The 22,636-nt window shown below is 42.0% G+C and overlaps 1 protein-coding gene across 4 annotated transcripts in view; it reads left to right on the top strand.

Annotated features, from left to right (window-relative positions):
* CDC14A (cell division cycle 14A) overlaps window positions 1–22,636 on the top strand; it is a 191,818-nt gene that overhangs the window by 114,445 nt on the left and 54,737 nt on the right. For all 4 annotated transcript variants that reach the window (XM_003784115.3, XM_023509846.1, XM_012801650.2 and 1 more), the window contains 2 exons: window positions 8,555–8,785; window positions 13,872–14,010. In XM_003784115.3, the coding sequence (XP_003784163.1) occupies window positions 8,555–8,785; window positions 13,872–14,010 (370 nt within the window). The remainder of the gene's footprint in view (window positions 1–8,554; window positions 8,786–13,871; window positions 14,011–22,636) is intronic.

Raw genomic sequence — 22,636 nt, 5'->3', positions numbered from 1 at the left:
TGCTAGCTAATACAGCCTTATCTCCTTTAATGCTCATGCAACTCTATGAGCTGTAGATACTATTCTCTCCTTTATTACAGGGACGTAAATTGAGGCTTAATATCAGGTCCAAGGTCACAAAGTAAGTAGAGCTGGTACTCAACCCAGAGCTGGGCTTTTCAACATTGCCACCACCCTACACTGATATATTTAGTTCCATTTTTTCTAGCTGGCCATAATGAAACTACTTATCTTTAGTATATCAATAGCCATGGGATTACATACTCAGGAAAAAATAAATAAAAACAAATAAACAAAAAAATGCAAGTTTTCCCATTAATATTTATTAAAAAAAATTTTTTTTTATTTTTGCAGTTTTTGGCTGGGGCCAGGTTTGAACCCACCACCCCCGGTATATGGGGCTGGCGCCCTACTCCTTTAAGCCACAGGCGCTGCCCCAATATTTATTTTCTATTTACAGATTTTTTTCTGTCTGCTGACATTCCCTGAAAGACAAGTAAATGACACACGCCAAAGATTTAAGAATAATTTATGGAAGTACATAAAATTGCAAAAACAGTATTCATGAACATCATGCCCATCTTTTGCTCTGTCTGATCACAGAGGTGGAGCTCCAGTGTTCTGAGCAAACCTAATATGTAACCTCTGGTTTAGATTTATTTATTTATTTATTTATTTATTTATTTTTTGAGACAGAGCCTCAAGCTGTCCCCCTGGGTAGAGAGCCATGGCTTCACTGCTCACAGCAACCTCAAACTCCTGGGCTCAAGCGAGTCTCCTGCCTCAGCCTCCCAAGTAGCTGAGACTACAGGTGCCCACCACAACGCCTGGCCATTTTTTGGTTGCAGCCATCATTGTTGTTTGGCGGGCTGGGCTGGATTCGAACCTGCCACCTTAGGTGTATGTGGCTGGCGCCTTAGCCACTTGAGCCACAGGCGCCGAGCCTAGATTTATTTTTATCATCATCGTCATCATCAGTTATTTCTTCTGAAATGTAGTTTCACTGTATATTGTCATTCATGCATTGAGAATTTGTAATTTGTGGGCATTTCTGCCGATATGCTTAGCATTTCATACCTGTGACATTTCTAACGGGGAACTCTGCCTGAAGCATGGCTTTCCTCTGTGGATGGGCAAACCGGGTCTAGAGAGTTAGCAAACAAACAGAAGACCTCTATGGTAAAGTCAGAATTAGATTTATGATAAGAAAAAAATATATTTTTTGCTCTGGACATCGATTAATTAACTTCCGTTATGTTGGGTTAGGAATAGCAGGCTGAGAACCCGAGGAGACCGCTTTCTGGCAGTTGATCTTTGAAATAAGACTGATTAAAGCTGCTTTCTGTGTAAAATTATCTGACACATGCCCAGGAAATCTTTGTAGGAGCCTTGTTTCAGTGGTGGCTTTATTGTTGGGTATTTGTTTTGGCAAAGGCGAAAGAATTTCTGTATTTGGGAGTTAGGTGTTTGACCAAGTTTTCTTAAACAGTCACCTAAAATGTTTTTATAGAGGTAATATGTGCTTGTTTATAAAAAGAATAGAAAATACAGATAAACTAATAAAAAGCGTAAAGTGACCTATCATTTTACCCAAGTTTACTAGTTTTATTAGTTGGTGGTCAGTGGTTTTTAACTTCTATTTGCTTTTATGTATTTTTTATTTGTACACATTTAAACTCTCACTGTACATACATTGTATATGTGCATGTATACACATATTTAATATTTATTTATTTGAGTCAGACTCTCTGTGGCCCTGGGCAGAGTGCCGTGGCATCACAGCTCACAGCAACCTCCAACTCTTGGGCTTAGGTGATTCTCTTGCCTCAGCCTCCCTAGCAGCTGGCACTACAGGCCCCCATAACAATGCCCAGCTAGCTTTTCTGTTTTTATGGTAGAGGCGGGGTCTCAGGCTGGTCTGGAACTTCTGAGCTCAGACAATTCACCTGCCTCGGCCTCCCAGAGTGCTAGGATTGTAGGCGTCAGTCACTGCTCCTGGCCCTTAATAATTTTTTAAAATAAAAATGAGGTCAGAACATAATTGCTGTCTTGGTGCCAGATTTTTTCTCTTAATATATTACAGACTTCTTTCCATGGCAATAAATGTAGATCCACATCATAATTTTCCATGACCACATTGTATATGGTTCTACCATATGACTGTGCCATAATTACGTTAATTTATTTTCAAATGAGATCTAGGTTGTTTACTTAGATCTACGTTTCACTTTTTGAAAACTGTTGTGCTTGGCATACATGTTTATACGTCTTTTAGAAGCTCTAGTTTCTTTTCTAAAGTTTTAGAAGTAGAATCACTAATTAAAAGGATATGCATATTTCACGTAGGGATCTTGTCAAAAATCTTAAAAGGATATTTTTGGTCCTGTATTGCAATATGGGTAAAAAAAACTAGAGCCACTGTTTGTTTACCTGCAAAGAATGGTGCTTATCATCTTGTACACACATTATCTGTTTAATGATCAGCACCATCCTCTGGAGTAGGTAGTATTTATTTAAGGAAGAGGCGATGGAGGCTGAGAGGAATTATCTCGCTTGCCCAGATTCATACAGCTAGTAAGTGGCAGTGTTTGGATTCAAGCACACATCTATTTGATTCCAGGTTCTGTGTTCTTTTAAATTTTATTATAGTATAATTTATTATTATTACATGCTCACTATTGAAACCTAAGCAGTAAAGAATAAAACTTTAAATATAATTAAGAAGTAGCCACTGGTAAGATATTGCTGTTTTTTCTATGCAGATATTGGGCCCTCTGATATTGAGGTTTTAAAAAAGGTCTGAAAGGGCTGCTACTTGATATTTGTTAGTTTTTATGATGACTAGAACAATTTAATTTAGGCTGCTATTGCTGAAATATTGATTTTTTTTTCTTAAGATCAGATAATCACTAGAAGCTTCATCATATTTTTTATAAAAGGTTTTAACTTTGTAAATATTTTGAACTTAAGAAAACAATTTCCAGATGGAATTAATAAATGTGATCCAATTACAGTGAGATCTTTGTCTTCCTGCTTTTTTTTTTTAAATGAGTTGAGAAGCTCTGTTTCCTGAGGAGGCTGAAAGTCATTTTTTAAGGGTTTGTTAATACAAAAACTGAGATTTTTAAAGGAATTAATGATCAAATAGCTGTTGCTAGGAGGTAGCAACAGAAAGCCTTAAAATCTTGGGATCTGGAAAGAATGCATTGGAAGAGTCTCAAGTATGTGTTTGTGTCAGCAGAGAGCAGCCAACAGTTTCTTTCCACCATCTTGATTCACATTGTTTTGGTAGTGGTGAAGAGTAGAACCTTACTTTTTTGTTAAACAATTTTGAATTGATAGATGAATGATACCAGAAGCAAATGTGTTTTGGATTTCAAAATTTCCTGAAAAATATCTCTTAAGTGGCAGTGTCATCTCACTTCATTTAAATGCATGGAGAGAGAAAGAGAGATAAGTTGAGAGTGAGAATCCCAACCATTTGAAGTATCAGCCTGCTCACTGAAGCCTGGTGTAAAGAGCCCTGGCAGGTTGAAGTCTGGCTCCATCCCTTGCTGGTTGTGAACTTAAGCGAGCTCCACAACTTCTCTGAGCATCAGTCTTCTTGTCCCTCACAGTGGAGGAAATGTAACGCACATTACTGGTTGTCTAGTGATGATTAGAGTATTGTATGGATTGCCTCGCACAGTATTGGGCACATCATAGGTGCTCATTAGACAGCAGATACTGTGATTACGTTTTTATTATGATCAAGCCTAATTAATATTTTACCTTTCTATATTTGCCTGATCATTTTGCAGTTTTCACTTTTAATAATGGATAAGTGTACTAGTTACTTGATTCTGGTGTTCTCTGGTTTCTTAACTTTAAGGTGAGGGCCTGGGAAGAGATGAATTTTAAAAAGTTTGATAGTTTTGAAATTTTGTTTCTGTGTTTGATCAGCTCAATGCCCGGCTCTGCTTGCGCTTCACTGATGCCAGGGCGCCATCTAGTGGCCATGTGGAGTAAGGGTCGGATGAATTCTCCCTCCGCTGTGTGTAGGCTGGAGCGTTCCTGGTGCACGATGCCAAAACCAGTTTCCCACCAATGGCATCCAGATACATTGATAACACCCACAAACAGTCCCTCATCGCCATCGTTTTTTGGTTATAACTCATTTGAAACAGTTTTAAGGATTTTTATAAAACCTGCTCACCTGCCGTAGGGGGTACAGCTCCTAATCTGTGTGTTACATTTGTTAATTTGGAGGCCTAAAAAACAGGATCAAGTTGAGTCTTAACTTGAAATCAAGTTGTTAAAATCTTGGGATCTGGAAAGAATGCATTGGAAGAGTCTTAGCACAGCACAGTTGTTTAAACTGGCTGCAGGGTACAGATGGTGGCTCTGCTTCCTAGCAGCTGTGTGTGCATGGCCAGTTCCACTCTGCAGGTGTCAGTAAAGGAGTCATTGCAGAGTTCAGGGAGACAGTCCACACCGAGCACGCAGCATAGTGCCTCACACATAAGAAGTGCTTGAGGATACGAGGTGCAGTCATTGTCACTGCTGTTATTTTCAATGTCCTGTTGTCATATTTGGACAATTCTGTCCAGTGTTCCTTTTTTAAAATATTTATTTATTTATTTATTTGAGACAGAGCCTCAAGCTATTCCCTTGGGTAGAGTGCTGTGGCATCACAGCTCATCACAGCTCACAGCAACCTCCAACTCCTGAGCTCAAGTGAATCTCCTGCCTCAGCCTCCCAAGTAGCTGGGACCACAGGCACCTGCCACAACGCCTGGCTATTTTTTGGTTGCAGCCATCATTGTTGTTTGGTGGGCCCGGGCTGGATTCGAATCCACCACCTTAGGTGTATGTGGCTGGCGCCTTAGCCACTTGAGCCACAGGCACTGAGCTAGTGTTCCTTTCTTAAAAGCTGCTCATCATTTCTCTTAGCAGTCTGTGCAGGTGTATTAGCTATACTACCATTTACTCCAGATAGACATTCATATATGAAAGGGAGAGATTCTTACAGCCTTGGTTGCAGTGGGGAGGGAATAGACACCAAACCAACCATTAGCACCCTGGGTGACAGGTGCCATCCTGGAGGCCCAGAGCATGCTGGGAGCAGAGACAGGTGCTCTCATCAACCTGCCACCCCTAGGGAAGGATTCCTGTGTGTGTGTTTGGAAGCCCTTCTCCTTCCCATTTCTCACATGATAGAAAAGCTATTATTGCCTCATACCGCCCACAGCACTTTTGCCCTTTGGCCCTATGTCTGTTGCTAGAAAATAATTTGAGCAGGGCAGCACCTGTGGCTCAGTGGGTGCGGCACCGGCCCCACATACTAAGGGTGGCAGGTTCAAACCCTGCCCTAGCCCCGGCCCAGCTGCAACAAAAAAATAGCTGGGTGTTGTGACAGGCACCTGTAGTCCCAGCTACTCGGGAGGCTGAGGCAAGAGAATTGCCTAAGCCCAAGAGCTGGAGGTTGCTGTGAGCTGTGATGCCACTGTACTCTACTGAGGGCGATAAAGTGAGACTTTGTCTCTATAAAAAAAAAAAAGAAAATAATTTGAGTGAATAAATCAACTAAGTAAATACACTTGACTTTTTCATATAGAAAAGCTTGTTTTCTCTGCATGTGTGTATAAGTTACTGTTTGTGCACAGAAGATTTTATATAAGCTCTGTGTTATATTTTCTCCAAAACAGCAAGGCCTGTGAAAATTGTGTACTTGGATTGTGAATTAGTTAGGCCTGCCTTCTAATCTGTCCATATCCCTTGCATGACCTTGGCCACGGATCCCAGTTAGGGCTTTTGGTTGCAGGCAGCAGAAACAACTTTGGTAAATTAAACCATCGATCCATTTACTGGAATATGTTGAGTAGCTCACAGATTCCAAGAGAAGCCTGGGTACTAGGCTTAGAAAATGAGCAAGATCCAAGGGAGAGAATGGGTTAACAGGACCCAAGGGAGAATGTGGGGTCCACACTAGGTGTCTCACACAGAAGGGACTTAATACAAGGAATTGGTTACAAAGAAGACTAAAATGTAAAAAGGCAACGTTGAGCAAGGCTTGGTGCCTCACACCTGTAATCCTAGCACTCTGGGAAGCTGAGGTGGGTGAGTCACTTGAGCTCAGGAGTTGGAGACCAACCTGAATAACACCGAGACCCTGTCTCTACTAAAAATAGAAAAAACTAGCTGGGCATTGTTGTGGGCACTAGTAGTTCCAGCTACTCAGGAGGCTGAGGCAAGAGGATCTCGAGCCCAAGAGTTTGAGATTGCTGTGAACTATGATGATGTCACATCCCTGTACTCAGAGCAAGAGAATGAGACTGTGTCAAAAAAAAAAAAAAATGCCAAAAACGCAACATCAAAGGAACCAGAACACAGTATTGGAGAGAACACTTGTAGTACCTCTAAGGCCAGAGGGACAAAAGGGACTAAAGGGGAGTTCCTGAAATTTGGTGGCTCTGAGGAGGAATGCTGACAGCTGGTGTTTGGACTTGGGCCTGAGAATGGCTGAGCTCTGGCCTCGGGGGCAGGTGCAGCAGATGGGGGCCCGATGTGCCAGTCTCAGCTGGGAGCTCTGGCTTCCCATTCTGCCGCTGCTAAAGTGATGCTGCCAGAGTAGAAGTCGTCCCTTGTCCCTCCTCCAACTGTTCCTTAGTGCCCCCCTTCACCCTAGTTTTAGAAACAACAAGCCAACGAGAAAGTCGTCTGGGAAACGTGATGCACATACTGACCTCACCTCCAGCATCAGGGAGGGGGATGGGAAGTGAGCAACGTAACAGGATCCAAAACAGTGGGAAACAGCCCGGGCACAGGGCAGAAACCGCCTGGTTCATTTTCCCAGCTGCTGCCGCCCCTGCCACCTTGGAGCCTACCTCCGTGAACGGATTGTGAATCAGAGCGGTTCCCTCACCTGGCAGGCATGGATCAGTGAACCCTGAATGGGTTACAGACATGGCAAATCAATAAGCTGATGATTTAATCCTCTTAACTCCTGACGCTGCCAGGCAAGGCCCGCAGTGGCCAGAGCCCCCAGTGGTCACCTTGGCTGATGGGCCCAGGCGGGGTCTACAACCAGCTGATTTTATCACTGCCAGGAACACTCACATGATGGTGGAGCCACTTAAAGATAGAAAGGGGTTAGCGGCAGAGCATCTTTTCCCCCACAGAAGAGAAAATGTGCATGAAGTTTATTCTTTCTGTTTTTAAAAAAATTTTTATTATTTATTTTTGAGACAAGAGTCTTAAGCTGCCACCCTTGGTAGAGTGCTGTGGCATCACAGCTCACAGCAACCTCAAACTCTTGGGCTTAAGTGATTCTCTTGCCTCAGCCTCCCAAGTAGCTGGAACTACAGGCGCCTGCCACAATGCCCAGCTAGTTTTTGGTTGTAGTTGTCATTGTTATTTGGCAGGCCCAGGCTGGATTCGAATTTGTGAGCTCCAGTGTATGTGGCTGGTGCCCTAGCCACTTGAACTATAGATGCAGAGCCAAAATTTATTATTATTTTTAATTTCAGAAAGATTAACGTATGGGTACAAATGATTAGGTTACATTGTTTGCATTTGTTATGTGAAAGTCCAAATTGTAGTTGAATTCTTGTGTGTTTTTTTTTTTTTTTTGCAGTTTTGGGCCAGGGCCCAGGTTTGAACCTGCCACTTTTGGTATATGGGGCTGGCACCCTACCTACTCCTTTGAGCCACAGGCACCGCCCTCTTCTTGTTTGGTTTTTAATTAAAAATTATTTAGATTTTTAATTGACAAAAATCACATTTATAGTGTACAACGTGACGTTTCAAAATACCTATTCATTGTAGAATGGCTAATTCGAACTTTACCTAGGCATCACTTCACATATTTTTGTGGTAAGACCAATTAAAGTCTCCTTTCAAAGTGACTTTCAAGTATGCAATGCATTCTTATTAACCACAGTCACTATCTTGTACAATTGATCTCTTAGGCTTATTGCTCCTGTTTAACTGAAATTTTGTATCCTGTGACCAACATCTTTCCAACAACCCCTCCTTTAGTGTCTTAAATTGTTAAACAGGGTTAGGCATTCTTAATTGAACAGGTTGTCTGATACTCAGTTGTGCCTTGTACATTATGGGTGCCTAATAGTCATTAATTTCTGTTATGGGGGATTGTATTATAAGTTAGACTAACATTTGGCAAAAGAGCTTGAATTGTAGTTAAAAAGCGTTTGTCAAGTGGCAGGTGATGTTCGTGGGGGCGGGGGGGGGTGCGGATAACATCACCAGGAATCCTTGGAGGTCTCCTGGCGCTTCAAGAATGCCTTTGTTTTGGGGGTGGGAGAGAGTGTGCCCCCAGGATTTGAATCCTAAAGGGAGGTTTTGAACTGGAATGAACTATTTCCAGTACTGTCCACAGTTACGCAGCCTGCTGCTTTTAGGAGCTTGCTGGGGCCGTTTATTCTTTCACGAAACACGCTTTCCTTCTGAGCTCTGTTGAGATTTATACACTGTGTTGTCGGGGGTTTTGTGTTTCTGGGTGATGGAAGATGAAATGTGTGCCTTTCGCTTACCCCTCCTTCCCTTCTTTCAGGTTACCCACTCCACGCCCCTGAAGCCTACTTTCCTTATTTCAAAAAGCATAACGTGACTGCGATTGTGAGGCTGAACAAAAAGATTTACGAGGCGAAGCGCTTCACCGACGCGGGCTTCGAGCACTACGACCTCTTCTTCATTGACGGCAGCACGCCCAGCGACAACATCGTGCGCAGGTTCCTGAACATCTGCGAGAACACGGACGGGGCCATCGCGGTGCACTGCAAAGGTGCGCGCCAGGCCCGGGGAGCTGTGCGTGCATGGGGGGCGCAAACCGAAACCCAGGGGACTAGCATAACGGAAACCAGCCAGTGCCTTCGAAAACAATGAAGCCTTTTATTTCAGAAAACCCGATTGCAGCACAAACCCAATTTATTAACAATAACCCTTTCCTAAAGTAAGGAGGGCTTAGGTGTGGACCATTGCTGGCTGTGTGGCTTTTCTTGATGAGACAGTTTTCCTGACCTTACTAACTCTGCAGGCCCATGCTCACTGACACCGTGTGCCACGGTAAGGGGAAGACAGAAGCAGTGTTCCTGCGTTGGCAGGAGCACCTTTAAACGGGCAGCGCTGTCAGGAGCCCAGGTTGTCAGTTCCCCGTCCTCTGTGACTTTCAGCATTGCTCGTCTCCTCTCCATCCTCTGGCACCCAGCTGGTATTACTGCTTCTGTTTAATGACCCGGCTGTCTGGACCCTCCTTCCCGCCTTTCCCCTCGCCAGCTTGCCCGGGACAGAGTGTCTTCTTGGCCTGTTGGGGGCAGCTGGCTTATGGCTGCTGGGGTTGCGCTGTCTCTCGGAAGGTGCTGGAAGGCTTGGTCTTGGGGGTGGAAGCTTCAGGGCAGGGGTTGTTCAGAGTACAGAGGGTGTAGAATTGCCAGCTTTAGCAAATACAAATAGGCTGTCTCGTTAAATTTCAGTGTTAGGTAATAAAGGAATCCTTTTTAAAAAGTATTAAGTACGTCCCAAGTATTGCGGGGAACTTAAGCTATCTGCCAACCCTGCGCCAGCTTTCAGAAAACATGAAGTGGCATTTGCTCTGGGCTGAGTTGTGAGATTCCGAGGAGGCTCAAATTCCACTGCATTCTCAGGTTTTTCAGAAGTGTGGAAGATATTTTACTGGAGTCTTTGATTTCAGGGATGAGAAACTCAGCCTTGGCCACCCGGGGACGGAGCCTCAGTTCTCACGCGCAGCTCTGCACAGTGCCGCTGGGTGGCGCTGTTCCCGTGGTTTTGCGTGAGAACCAGTTTCCGCCTGGTTTTATGCTAATCGCGAAGGTGTTGGGGATGGCGCTGCTCTGTGCATGTGCCTGGTGCGGCTCTGACTTATTCAGATGCCAGTGGCTTTGGTTCTGACAGAAATTAAAATACCGTTTTGTAGGTCCCTTGTTTCTATGTTTAAGATTTGAGTGGGTGGAGGTACTTTGCTGAACGTGTGAGCAGAATGGGAAGCTGCGGTTTCCCAGAGCCCCGCAGAGACGCAGAGGAGCAGCACGTGGCCCGGGAATGGAATGAAGGTTCCTTCTGTCGGGCTCTTCCACCTGGTGGACTGGCTCTCCACCCCCAGCCCCCTGTTTTCCTAGCGGGGTGGGGCCCTGGCTTTGCAGAACATCTGCTCAAACAGGGGGGTGGATCTGTTAGGAAGGTCGATCTGCTTGCATTTGGCTCGGTAAGGGGAAAATAGAAGCAGTGTCCTTGCGTTGGCAGGACACCTTTAAATAGGTCAAATTGTCACAAGCACGTGCTGCCAGTTCCCCTTCCTCTATTTTTTTTAAGAATCGCTCATCTCTTCAGCCTCTGGAACCCAGGCCAGCGTGGGATGGCAGGGAGTTGGCTCATCCCAGGTGTGATTATTCCTTTACATCCCAAGTTTGCCTTTTCATTTCATTTTAAAGATTGCCTGGGTATAAGAACAAGTCTGTATGACACAGGGTTTAAACCTCAGCCGAATTGAGAGCTCGCGGGAATATCGCTGCTGCCAATGTTTAGGAGGAGATATTCATGATTTCTCTTTCAGGGTTTGATTTTGTGTGATTAAAAGTCAGCATTTTCCCTGAGATTAATTTGGCCTTATTTCCTAGTCAATAAATTTTATGTAAGAGGGTCATATAGTTTATCTGTGGATTAACCATCCAGATCTTGCATTGACAAATTAAAAGGAGAAGCAAGGCAAAAGATTTCATTAAAACTCAGGGTCTGTCTCAGTCACGTTCCTCACCTTAGAGATGTGGTGAAAATCTCTGGTGTTAAACATTCTTGTTATAAAAATTCTTTGTATATTCTTGATCTCTGGATGGTTACCTTTTAAGAAATATATATATACACACACACATATCTATTATATTGCAGAGGATTTTATATTTTTATTTAAAGGCCTTTACATTAAAACCTTTTCTATTTTAATTTAAAAGCCTCAGACTCTCTAACACTGAGGTCAGGGTACAGGGGAAGGTCACATTTATATCTTTTCGAGAGTGTTGTTTTCTCTTATACCCACACACAGAGTTCTTTTATGAGGATTAGACCTGCGGTTTAATTGCAACTGTATTGCTTTTCATAGCGTACTTATCTGCTATAGGCCTGTTAATTATTTTGACATCTGCCCTAATTAAGTCAGTTTAATTTTCTGAGAATTCAAGCAGCCCTTCGTATTTTGGTTGAACTAAAAGGAGGAAGGAGGTGGTGCCTGTGGCTCAAGAAGTAGGGTGCCAGCCCCAGATACTGGAGGTGGTGGGTTCAAACCTGGCTCTGGTCAAAAACTGCAAAAAAAAAAAAAAAACAACCCAAAAATACAACAACAGCAACAACAACAAACCACCTAAAAGGAGGAAGGAGAGAGAATCTTATCGTATGTCACATGAACTTGGGTCGCTGCTGAAAAGAAAATGGATATGTGGTGCCTCAACCTAAGGTGTTTTCTACAGAGATAAACTGGAAAGGAATTTGCTGGGAAGGTGTGAAACCTTTTGTGGCTGCTGAAAGAGGTGGCTGTGAATCCTTGAAGTTTTCTGCCACAAATAATAATCTAAAAGACAGCAACATTGTGATATTCCAGGATTTTTGATGTCCTATTGGGATTTCAGAAAATGCCTGGGACCACAGAGCCATGGGTGTTTGACTTGGTGTTATATAAATAGAACACTTTTCAACATCTTGTCATGCTGTGCCAGGGAGCCCTTTAATTACAAATGCTTGAAAAATTTTGTTAAAGTTTTTATAGAAACTTAGCGAAATGTTCCTATTCGGTTCAATTGTGGTAAGAGCTCCTAACTATTGAGTGCTAAGTATGTTCTTTTTATAGATTTAAATTATAGACTCTTTTTAAAAAGGGGGAAGCAACTTTAGTTTCAGAGAAATTAGAAAATTTTCCGTACCTCTTTTTTGGTTGGGAGTGTAACTCGGGGCCTGGGTGAGAGAGGGAGGCAGATGACTCCTTGCAGGAGGGGGGAGCAAGTGACAGAGGCCATCTTCTCTCCGATGACCTAAATTCGTGATTTGAAGGAGGGATTCTGGAAACCAAGTGGGCCCTGGCTTCTCCCCCAGAATGTTCAGCTGTGTTTTATCTACATGGTTACCTATAGGCTTGTCAGGTATCTGGGGAATTAACAACTGCAGGCACTGGCTAAAACAGAAAGACCAATTACTCTCAATTCTTACTATTAAAGGGAGAGCCCCACTGAGACCTTAATTAAACCTCACTCTTTTCTAAAGAATGTTGAAGTTTGATCTGGGGTAAAAGGTACTTCAGGTGAAAACAGGACACGTACACACACATTCTCCTAATAAAAGTGTATATATATTTTTTAAAGAGGAGGGGTTACTGGGAACAGTGTCGGGCGTTGCAGAGGTGAGCTTGTTTGTCATTTAATTCTCATTTTCAGTAGGTATTCTCAACCAATCAGTATTGCCCCCAAGTGAGCAAGATTGTTTCGGGGGGACAAAACTTTTTTTCTTTTTCTGTATAAGGCACAGATTTACGTAGATCACATCAAAAGATACGCAGTACATCTGGGGCAGTAAATTTCATGGGGGACAGTTAGAAAAAACACAGGGAAGGCTGAGGTGGTGGCTCGTGCCTGTAAATCTAACACTCTGGGAGGCTGAGGCAGGCGGATTACTTGAGCAAGAGCAAGACCCCATCTGTACCAAAAAAATAGGAAAAGAAACTAGTTTGGCATTGTGGTGGGCACCGGTAGCCTCAGCTACTCGGGAGGCTGAGGCAAGGGGATGGGTTGAGTTCAAGAGTTGAGGTTGCTGTGAGCTGTGACACCACAGCACTCTACCCAGGGCATAGAGCAAGACTCTGTCTCATAATAAATAAGTAGAGAGAGAGAAAGACCATGGGAAGAAGCTCCTGGGGGAATAATACTGTAAAAAAGGTTGAGAAACACTGATTTAAAGATAGACCTTTCTTGCCCTTTAAAATTTCTGAAGTTAGGATGGAACGTAAGATTGATAGCATGCCATGGTTTAATTTCTCACTTAGTGGAACTTAAATAGAGGCACATATTGCACCATTAGATGGTATGGCGTTGTCTTAAAGTGGCTGAAATACTGTGTGTTTCAAAGAATGGGGGAGATCAGAGAAGATTCTCTTTTTTATTTGACCAGGGAGAACTGAAAAAAAAGTTTTTTAAAAAGAACCCCTCAAAAGTAGAAGATTCTTAAACATAGCAAAAATGAAGCCATGAATTTTTCTGTTTCTTTTTCTCAGATAGATAGATAGATAGATAGATATAGATACAGACACACACACACACACACACACACTTACAGTATGTAAAGGGGAGAATAGCATAGCTTTTTATTATTTTTAATAACTTTTTCCATTTCCTTTTCGAACTAAATGTTTTCATAGATATTGTTGACATTGTATAGTTCCTGGGTCAGAAACATCAGTCATCTCTAATTTACCCCGTGATCCGGTCCTGATGGATTTCTCATTCGGCTCTTCTCCTTCAGACACAGACCACCCTCCTCCCAGCCCCTTCCAGCCACCCTTGTTCTCTGGCCCCGGCCTTTCATCTCCTCTCTCTGGCCTCGTCCGTGGAGTTTCCAGTCCAGCCGTGTGCTGCTGCCAGACCCCGTGGCTTTCATCCTGCCACTTTCCTGCCTCCAAACCCATGGCAGCTTCATTTTCCCCCTTTCCACTGTTTAAAGAAAAAATACAGAGTTTTGCATGACAGCAGTGGTATGTTTGTTAGCTGTTGGTAACCTGGTTATACTCCAATCCAGTGTGGTTTCTGGTTTGATCTCAGAGTTTCTGTAGGTGCATTTGCTGTACTTTGTATTTCTGATTCCGTTTCCCTCTCTTACAGCTGGTCTGGGAAGAACAGGGACGTTGATAGCCTGTTACGTAATGAAACACTACAGGTTTACACATGCTGAAATAATCGCTTGGATCCGAATATGCCGGCCGGGCTCCATTATAGGGCCCCAACAGCACTTCCTGGAAGAGTGAGTACATGGTCCCATTATCGCATCACCCTTGCTCCTGACCCTTTCTGTCTCTTGTTCCCTTGGTTGTGGACCGTGTTAAGCCTGTGGTTATAAAATGGCTGCATTGTTAGGGAAGTGTGTGCCTTGAATAGAAGATTATTGATTTGACAGCTAATGCATTCTAACTCGGTACCTTTTATATCTCTTAGATCAGGTGAGAGAAGAAAATCACAGAGCCATCTCTGCCTACCTTTTTTCTGTCATTTTCTATGTGTGATCTGGCTACAGTGCAATTTTCTTATGTCATCCCACTTGGCACTTTTCATTCTTTTCTTTTGTTTGCATGTCTAAAAGCAGAACGGAAAAAAAGAAAAAAAAAAACAACTAAGGTCAGTCAGCGATGTGAGTAAGATCGCTGCTCTCCTGACAACTCACTGAGCTGCCAGTGCGCCCGAGAAGTTACCAGGGAAGGAAAGAGAGGAGAACTGGGTCTGCCACTAACTGGCCTGATGACCGTTATTTAGAAGAACACTTGTAAATTCATTCATTCCCTTATTCATTCATCAACTTCGTCTCAACCCCAGTCCATGATAGGGAGAGATTTAACCCCTAAGGGATGCCATCCTTTCTGGTCCTCCTGCTTTTTCCTTAAGCTGTTAGAACTTTCTGTCAATTTACTCATTAATAAAATTAGCACTGGTTGATCCGAGTTCAGCTCTAAAATGTTACTAATTAGTGATACCTTATACGGAAACTTTAATCCTTTCTTTTTTTATGCCGAGATGGCTCTACTTTGAATAGCATTCTTTTCCATTTAATTATTCCTTTCCAATTTAAATAATTTTCAAGTCCGTAAGAAACAAATGATCATGAATTTCATAAAGAGATAAGTAAGCTCTTAGCATCTGAAAGGATGAAGAGGACTTGAGTCTGCTGAGGACGTACTTTAGTTGCCAATCCTAGAAGGAATAACTGATAAGAAAATAAGTGCTGAAAAATGACCAGTTTTGTATCGTAAGGACATTTGTACTAGACAGTTTATCGCAGCTCAATTTACAATCGCCAAAATGTGGAAACACCCTAAATGCCCATCAACCCATGAATGGATTAACAAACTATGGTATATGTACGCCAAAGAATACTATTCAGTCATAAAAAGATGGAGACTCTACATCTTTTGTATTAACCTAATCCTGTCTCTATCTTACAGATACTTATATTCTTCTCAGTGTAAGTATCACAAGAATGGAAAAGCAAATATCCAATGTTCTCAGTACTCATGTGAAGCCAATAGATAAATCTACTTCACACCTACATAGGAGAAAAACCCAATTCAATTCAAATTGGGGGGAAGGGCAACAAGGAAGGAGGATTGGGGTGCTCTTACTTAACGGGCTCCAGGTGGGGGTGTATGGCACACCTTTTGGGTGTAGGACACAACTACAAGTTGGACTCTACCTAACACATTAAAATATTGTGACCTGATTGTACACTCATATTAACCTGAAATAAATATTTTAAAAGATGAGCAGTTATACTCTAGTGTAAAGGAAAGATGAGTGAATGCCCTGGGAAAAAGATATGAAGAAGAGGGGCTCCTTGAAAAAGACCCATTTCTAGGTTTATACCTGTGAGGTACCAATAAAATACTGCTGTTATTTTAGGTCTTTATTCTTGATCAGATTCTCAGCCAGTGGTTTCTTCTATTTCTTTATTTTGCATTTTGTGTGCTGGTAGCAGGGAGCTTTGTGCTCTGGAGCTTCCAGATCCTTGTTATGCTAATTGCTTATGAAAGTTGGATAAATGGCCTTAGGTTAAAAAATCAACTACTGCTCCCAAGCCTAGTTCTTTAAGCTGTTTAATTAACCTCTTAAAATTATTGCAGGGAAGAATGTTCATTCAGTAGCTCTCTCTCGAATATCCATCTTGCACCAGGCACTCTGCAAGGTGCCTCTCAGAAGGTGAGATTTAGCAGAGACTTCCACGGGTCAAGGCCACCAAGTTTTCTCAGGGTGTCAGGTACCACAACCCACCCACTTTGTGCCCATGCACCCCTTCCTACTCGCCTCCTGTGCCCCTTCTCTCTGCCACATCTTAGAATGATCCAGAAGAAATTAGGGCTGTGAGGCAAAGGTCAAAGAAAGGTTTTTAAATTTATAGATACTGAAGCTGTAAAATTTATGAAATTTCCTTAGATGTGGTTTTCCAAGTACTTGTCTGAGGTGTGGGAATCACTTGTATAACTACAGGATTAAAGTAAGTCAAAGGACCTTCTGAAAGTAGTTTTTGTTTGATTGTTTAGGCCTATACCTTTTATATCTTGCAATGCTTCTAGTGCAGCTTTCGTAGTAGAAAGATACCTGCGTTGCTCACGGGCTTTCCCAGGTTTTACTGGGTCACCCCCTGCAAGGTCATGGTCTGTAGCCTATTCTGATTTGTGCCTCCGAATGGCACCAGACGTAGTATTTGCTTGACCTGTTCCTTTGTTCTCTCCTCCTTTTTGTCCCCTCCTGTCATATTTTTCCCTCCGAGCCTGCGTCTTGATGTATCCCACAGCAGAAGGCACTGCTGAGTACGCTGGTGAGACTCATCCGTCCAGCGGGTATTTACTGGGTGCACCCTGTGTGTCACTGCTCTTGGTGTTGGGGACATGGCGATGGATGTGCAGCCCGGGCACTTACTCTCAAGATGCTGACCTTTCAGTGGAAGCAGCACACAGTGAAGAAAGGTGTAAACTTACACAGACGATGATTTCTGATGGTCTTAAGTTCTATGAAGATGTGATAGAAATCAGGGAGGGGGCTGACTGGTGGGGACGGGAGAGGGTTTTGGATTGAGTGGTGGAGGAGGGCTTCTCTAAGGAGAGCCTGAGACCTGAAGGGCAAGAAGGAGACAGTCTTGTTAAAACTTGAGTTGTGCAACATTGAGATGGGAACACACCATTTTAAAGCCCAGAAAGAAGATAAGTCTGGATGGAATACAAGCCAGGAGTGGGGCACTTGAGAGGCAGGTTGAGGGAATTTTCACACAGTGGATATGCCCTGGGACCTCCTTTAGATCAAGAATAGAACATTACCAGCTTCTGGAAGCCCCAGGTGTGTCCTCCATTCAATACCCAGTTCCCACGCCAAAGTAACCATTATTCTGACTTCTAATACCATAGATGAGTTTGTTTGTTCTTGAACCTTATGTAAATTAAATCATAAACTGTAATGATATATGTTTAGCAGTTGTGGCTAGAACTAGCAGGTTCATTTTCATTGCTGTATAATATTCCATTATTTGAATGTATGGGGTTTCAGTCCTGCTGTTGATGGGTGGCATTTAGGTTGTTTCCAGTTTTTGGCAATTTGGTCTTTTGGTACACCTGTCTGTTAGAGGTATAACAGTTGTGATTGTGTGCATTCAGTGTTAGCTGGTTCAATTTAAAAGCTTTCTGAAATAGGCACCCTATGTATGCTCTCCTCAGAACTGGTCTTTTAAGTTCAAGCCATTAGTTTTTTTTTTTTTTTTTGGTAATGGTCATTTGCTTTATACTTTTAATTTGTTTTTCCCTGATGACTAATGGGGTCACACAGCTTTTCGTTTGTATATTCTCTTTTATGAAGCATCTTTTGATGTGTCTTGCACATTTTTCTAATAGATTGTCTTTTGTGTTGATTTGTAGGTGTCTGAATATTCTGGATAGAAGTACACTGTCCATTATACGTAATGCAAATCCATTCCCTTGCAAAATGTGGATTGCATTTCACTCTCTTAATGTGTCTTTTGACGATTAGAATGTTATACTTTCAGTGCAGTCCAGTTTCATTAATCTTTTTCTTGTAGGTAATGCTTTCTGTGTGCTAATATCGTTGTCAGCTCCAAACCATGAATATATTATTTTGTTATCTTTTAGAAGCTTTATTATTTTTCTATCACATTTTGATCAATAATTCATCAGGAATTACTTAAAAAAAACATGCTGTGAGATAGGAGCCAACATTCTTTTTTTTCCTGTGTGGATATTTAGTTAACACAGCAGAATTTATTGAAAAGACCTTTTCCCATTGGTCTCAAGTGTCACCTTTATCATAAATCAAAGGACTATATGTAGGTGAGTTTGTTTCTAGATCCTAGACATTCTGTTGGTTAATTTGTTTATCTTGATAACAGAACTTCAATGTCATAATTGCAATTTTAAACTAAATCAATGTCTGGGAGTATAGGCTCGGCATCTGTGGCTCAAGCAGCTAAGGTGCCAGCCACATACACTTGAGCTGGCAGGTTCGAATCCAGCCCGGGCCTGCCAAACAGTAATGACGGCTGCAACCAAAAAATATCTGGGAGTATAAATCTTTCTGCTTTGATCCTATATAAGATAATCTTTATCTCTTCATTTATTTACATCTTCTTTAATTTCTCTCAATAATTAAAAAGCTTCTGTGGTTTTCTGTGTAGCGATGTTGCATATTTTTACTTGAGGTTACTAGATACAGTTTAAACGGTATAATTTTTCAGATTTTGTTTTTGGATTGTTTAAGGCTGATATATAGAGTTACAACTGATATAAAATCTTATTATTATTATTATTTTTTGTTTGGAGACAGAGTCTCAAACTGTTGCCCACGGTAGAGTGTCATGGTGTCACAGCTTACAGCAACCTCCAACTCCTGGGCTTAATCGATTCTCCTGCCTCAGCCTCCCAAGCAGCTGGGACTATAGGCACCCCCACAACACCCGGCTATTTTTTGGCTGCAGTTGTCATTGCTGTTTTAGCTGGGGCGGGCCAGGCTTGAACCCATCAGCCTCAGTGTATGTGGCTGGCGCTGTAACCACTGTGCTACAGGCACCACCTGATATAAAGATCTTAGTTGAGTGAGTTTTCACAATTGGGTTCCTGTGTAACTTCAACCTAAGGCAGGATATAGAACATCTCCAGAAAGTTCCACCATGCTTTTTTGTGGCTATTTTCCCCTGACACACTTCAGAAGCAATTCCTTTCTGACTTCTGTCACAATAGGTCGCTTTTGCCTATTCTTGGGCTTTATATATGTGGTATGTATTGTTTTGCTTTTGGCTTTTTTTTCCTCTTAATGTTTTTGAGATTCAATCATGTTGAATGTATCAGTGATTCATTCTTTTTTATTGCTGAGTAGCGTTCCATTGTATGAATATAGTAAGATGTATTTATCCTCGCACAGCAGTTGTTTGACATTGGGTGGTTTCTAATCTTCGGCTATTACAAATAAAGCTGCTGTGAATATTCTTATACAAGTCTTTTTGTGGACATGTGTTTTCATTTCCCTTATTTAAACACCTAGCAATGAAATCATGGGTCACAGGGTTAGACCCAGTTTAATGTCATGAAAATCTGCCAAATAGTTTGTCAAAGTGGTTGAATTATTTTATATACCAGTTGGTAATGTATGAGAATTCTAGTTATTCTATATCTTTGCCAACATTTTGTATTATAAACCCCCTTTCCTCCCATTCTGGCTGATATGAAATAGTTGATCGTATGTAAGATAATCAATTGTGGTTTCAATTTGTGTTTTCCTGATAACTAAACACGTTGAACACCTTTTCAGATACATATATTATCTTCTGTGAGGTGTCTGGTCAAATCTTTGCTCGCTTTTTTTAAAAAAACAGATTTAAAAAATTGTTGATTTATAGTCATTTCTAATATATTTTGGGTACAAGTCAGTTGTCAAATACACAGGTTGTGTGTTTTTCTCAAGGAATAGAAAACTGAAATTTTGCTCAAGTTGATTTTTGAAAATTGACCTTTTCTCCTCCGACCATACTAATTTCACTTAGTAGTTGTACTAAATATTTTTTGCATTTTCCTTATTGCACTGGCTGATTTCCAGTACAATATTAGAAGTAGTGAGAGTACACATCCTTGTTTTGTTCCTGATTTCAGAGGGAAAGCATCGCCATTAAATATGATGTTAGCTGTGGAGTTTTCATGATTGACTTTTATCTGAATGGGGATATTTCCTTGTATTTTTAGTTTGCTGAGAGGTTTTATTAAAAACAGATATTGAGGACGGCACCCGTAGTTCAGTGGGTAGGGCACCAGCCACATGCACCAGGGCTGGCGGGTTTGAATCCAGTCCAGGCCTATTAAAATGAAAAAACAGTTGGGTGTTTTGGCAGGCACCTGTAGTCCCGGCTATTCAGGAGGCTGAAGCAAGAGAATCGCTTAAGTCCAGGAGTTTGAGGTTCCTGTGAGCTGCCACCATGGCATTCTACCAAGGGAGACAAAGTGAGACTGTCTCAAAAAAAAAAAAAAGTTATTGAACTTTGTCAGTATTTTCTACATCTATTGAAATAATCATAATCTTTCTCCTTTATTGTGTTAATGTAATGAATTATATTGATTTTTGAATGTTGAACCATGATGGTCATGATATACTATTCTGTTTTTATATGTCTGAATTTGATATGCTAATGTTTATTTTGAATCTCTGTGTTCATGAGAGATATTGATGTCTGATTTTCTTTTTTTAAAAATGCTTTTGTTTACATATTAGCGTCAGGATTTTGCTGATCACAGAAGATGAGTTGGCCTCAGAAGATGTTTCTTTCTATATCTTTTGAAAAGAATGTATAAAAGATGATGTTATGGGGCTCAGTGCCCATAGCTCAGTGGGCAGGGCTCTGGCCACATACACTGGGGCTGGTGGGTTTGAACCTGGCCCGGGCCTGCTAAACAACAATGACAATTACAACAAAAAAACAACCAGATGTTGTGGTGGGTGCTGGTAGTCCCAGCTACTTAAGAGGTTGAGGCGAGAGAATCGCTTAAGCCCAAGAGTTTGAGGTTGCTGTGAGCTGTGAGGCCACTGCACTCTACCCAGGGCAACATAGTGAGACTCTGTCTCAAAGAAAAAAAAAATGATGTTATAGGATTGAAGGATGGTGGCAAGAGAGATGACGGGATGGACACTGTCATATGGAGATGAGGTTCTAGTTGATGTTCAGTGACCTGACAGTCTTAGTTGTGTGGTATGACAAAGATGAACCAGGATGTGAACTGTGAAGAATTTGGTTTGGAAAATCTCTTGAACCAGTGGGTCATCAGTAGAGGCTGGAGGATGTGGGCCCCCATGCAGCTTTCTATCTAGCAATTTCTGGGGTTGGCTGAGGGAATGAGCAAAGTTCTCCGCCAGGAAGGCTGCTGTAGGTGAGTAGGGAGGGGCATGTGAGGTATTGGGGACCTCTCAGCTCCACTGTGGGGTGATGCTCTGGCTGCCGGGACTTGCCAGACACAGAGGTGCCCTGTCTGGTTGCTGACACTTCTGTTCATTTCCTGTCCTGAAGATTTCTAGCCATCTCGCCCGGAACGTTATTTCACAATGCCTTTCTCTACCCATTCTAAATATAATCTCACACAGTTTCCTAAACTGCATGTTATGCAAAAATGGTATTTCTTTTGCCTTTCCCATATCGCTCTTGCTAGTTGATAAAAGTCTGTGTTGTTACATGTAAGCCGTTTAGAGGAGGATAAAGACTTTATCTGTGGTCCAGAAAGATAGAGACTTTATCCGTGGTCCACCTTCTCTTGACACATATCCTTAGGTTCCTAATGAAATAACTTTACCTTGACCTTTCCTCCTTTCCTTCCTTCCACAAATATTTGGGGAAAGCCACTGTGTGTCAGGTAATTTTCTAGGCACCCACGCAGTTGAAGTAAATGTAAAGAATTAACTTTTGATCCAGAAAGAGAGAGAGAGAGAGAGAGGAAGGAGGAGGAGGAGGAGAAAGAGAAACTTTTAACCTGTGAATAAGTTATGTAGTTTCTTTGATGATAACAGATTCTATGCAGAAAAATAAAATAAAATAAAGCAGAGAAGTATAGGGGAAATATTTGGTGCTGAGGGGCACATTGAAGAGGCATCCGAGCAAAGATCTTATAGAAATGAGAGCAAATCATGTAGGCAATTTTAAAATATTGGCTCAGCACCCGTAGCTCAGTGGTGAGGGCACCAGCCACGTGCCCCGGGGCTGGTGGGTTTGAATCCAGCCTGGGCCTGCTAAACAACAGTGACAACAACAACCAAAAAATAGTCGGGCATTGTGGCCAGTGCCTGTAATCCCAGCTACTTGGAAGCCTAAGGCAAGAGAATCTAATATTAACTATAGTCATCATGTTGTGCAGTAAATCCCCTGAACTAACTTCTCCCAACAGAAATTTTGTATTCTTTGACTGACATCTCCTCGGTCCTGTCCCCATGCTCCCCTGTCCCCAGCCTCTGGTAACCACCACTCTACACCGTATTTGCACGAGTCTGACTTTGTGAGAGCCTCCATATTATGACATTGTGCAGTACTTGTCTGGGCCTAGCTTTTCTCATTCCTAATCTCCTCCAGATTCATCCCTATAATTGCAAATGACAGAATTTTCATTTTACAAGAGGCTGAATAGTGTTCCACTGTGTCCATACACCACATTTTCTTTATCCATTTGCCCGTCAAGAGCCACTTTGGCTGATGCCTTATCTTGGCTGTTGTGAGTAGTGCTGCCGTGAACACGAGAGCGTGGCTGTGTCTTTGACATGGTGATTCCATTTCTTTTGGATATTATCCAGTAGTGGGATTGCTGGATCACATGGTGGTTTTTTAAAAATTTATTAATTTTTTTTTTTTTTTTTTT

Source organism: Otolemur garnettii, unplaced genomic scaffold (genome assembly GCF_000181295.1).
Source record: "Otolemur garnettii isolate 467f Iridium unplaced genomic scaffold, OtoGar3 scaffold00010, whole genome shotgun sequence".
NCBI lineage: Eukaryota > Metazoa > Chordata > Mammalia > Primates > Galagidae > Otolemur > Otolemur garnettii.
This window is presented reverse-complemented; position numbering and strand designations above follow the sequence as displayed.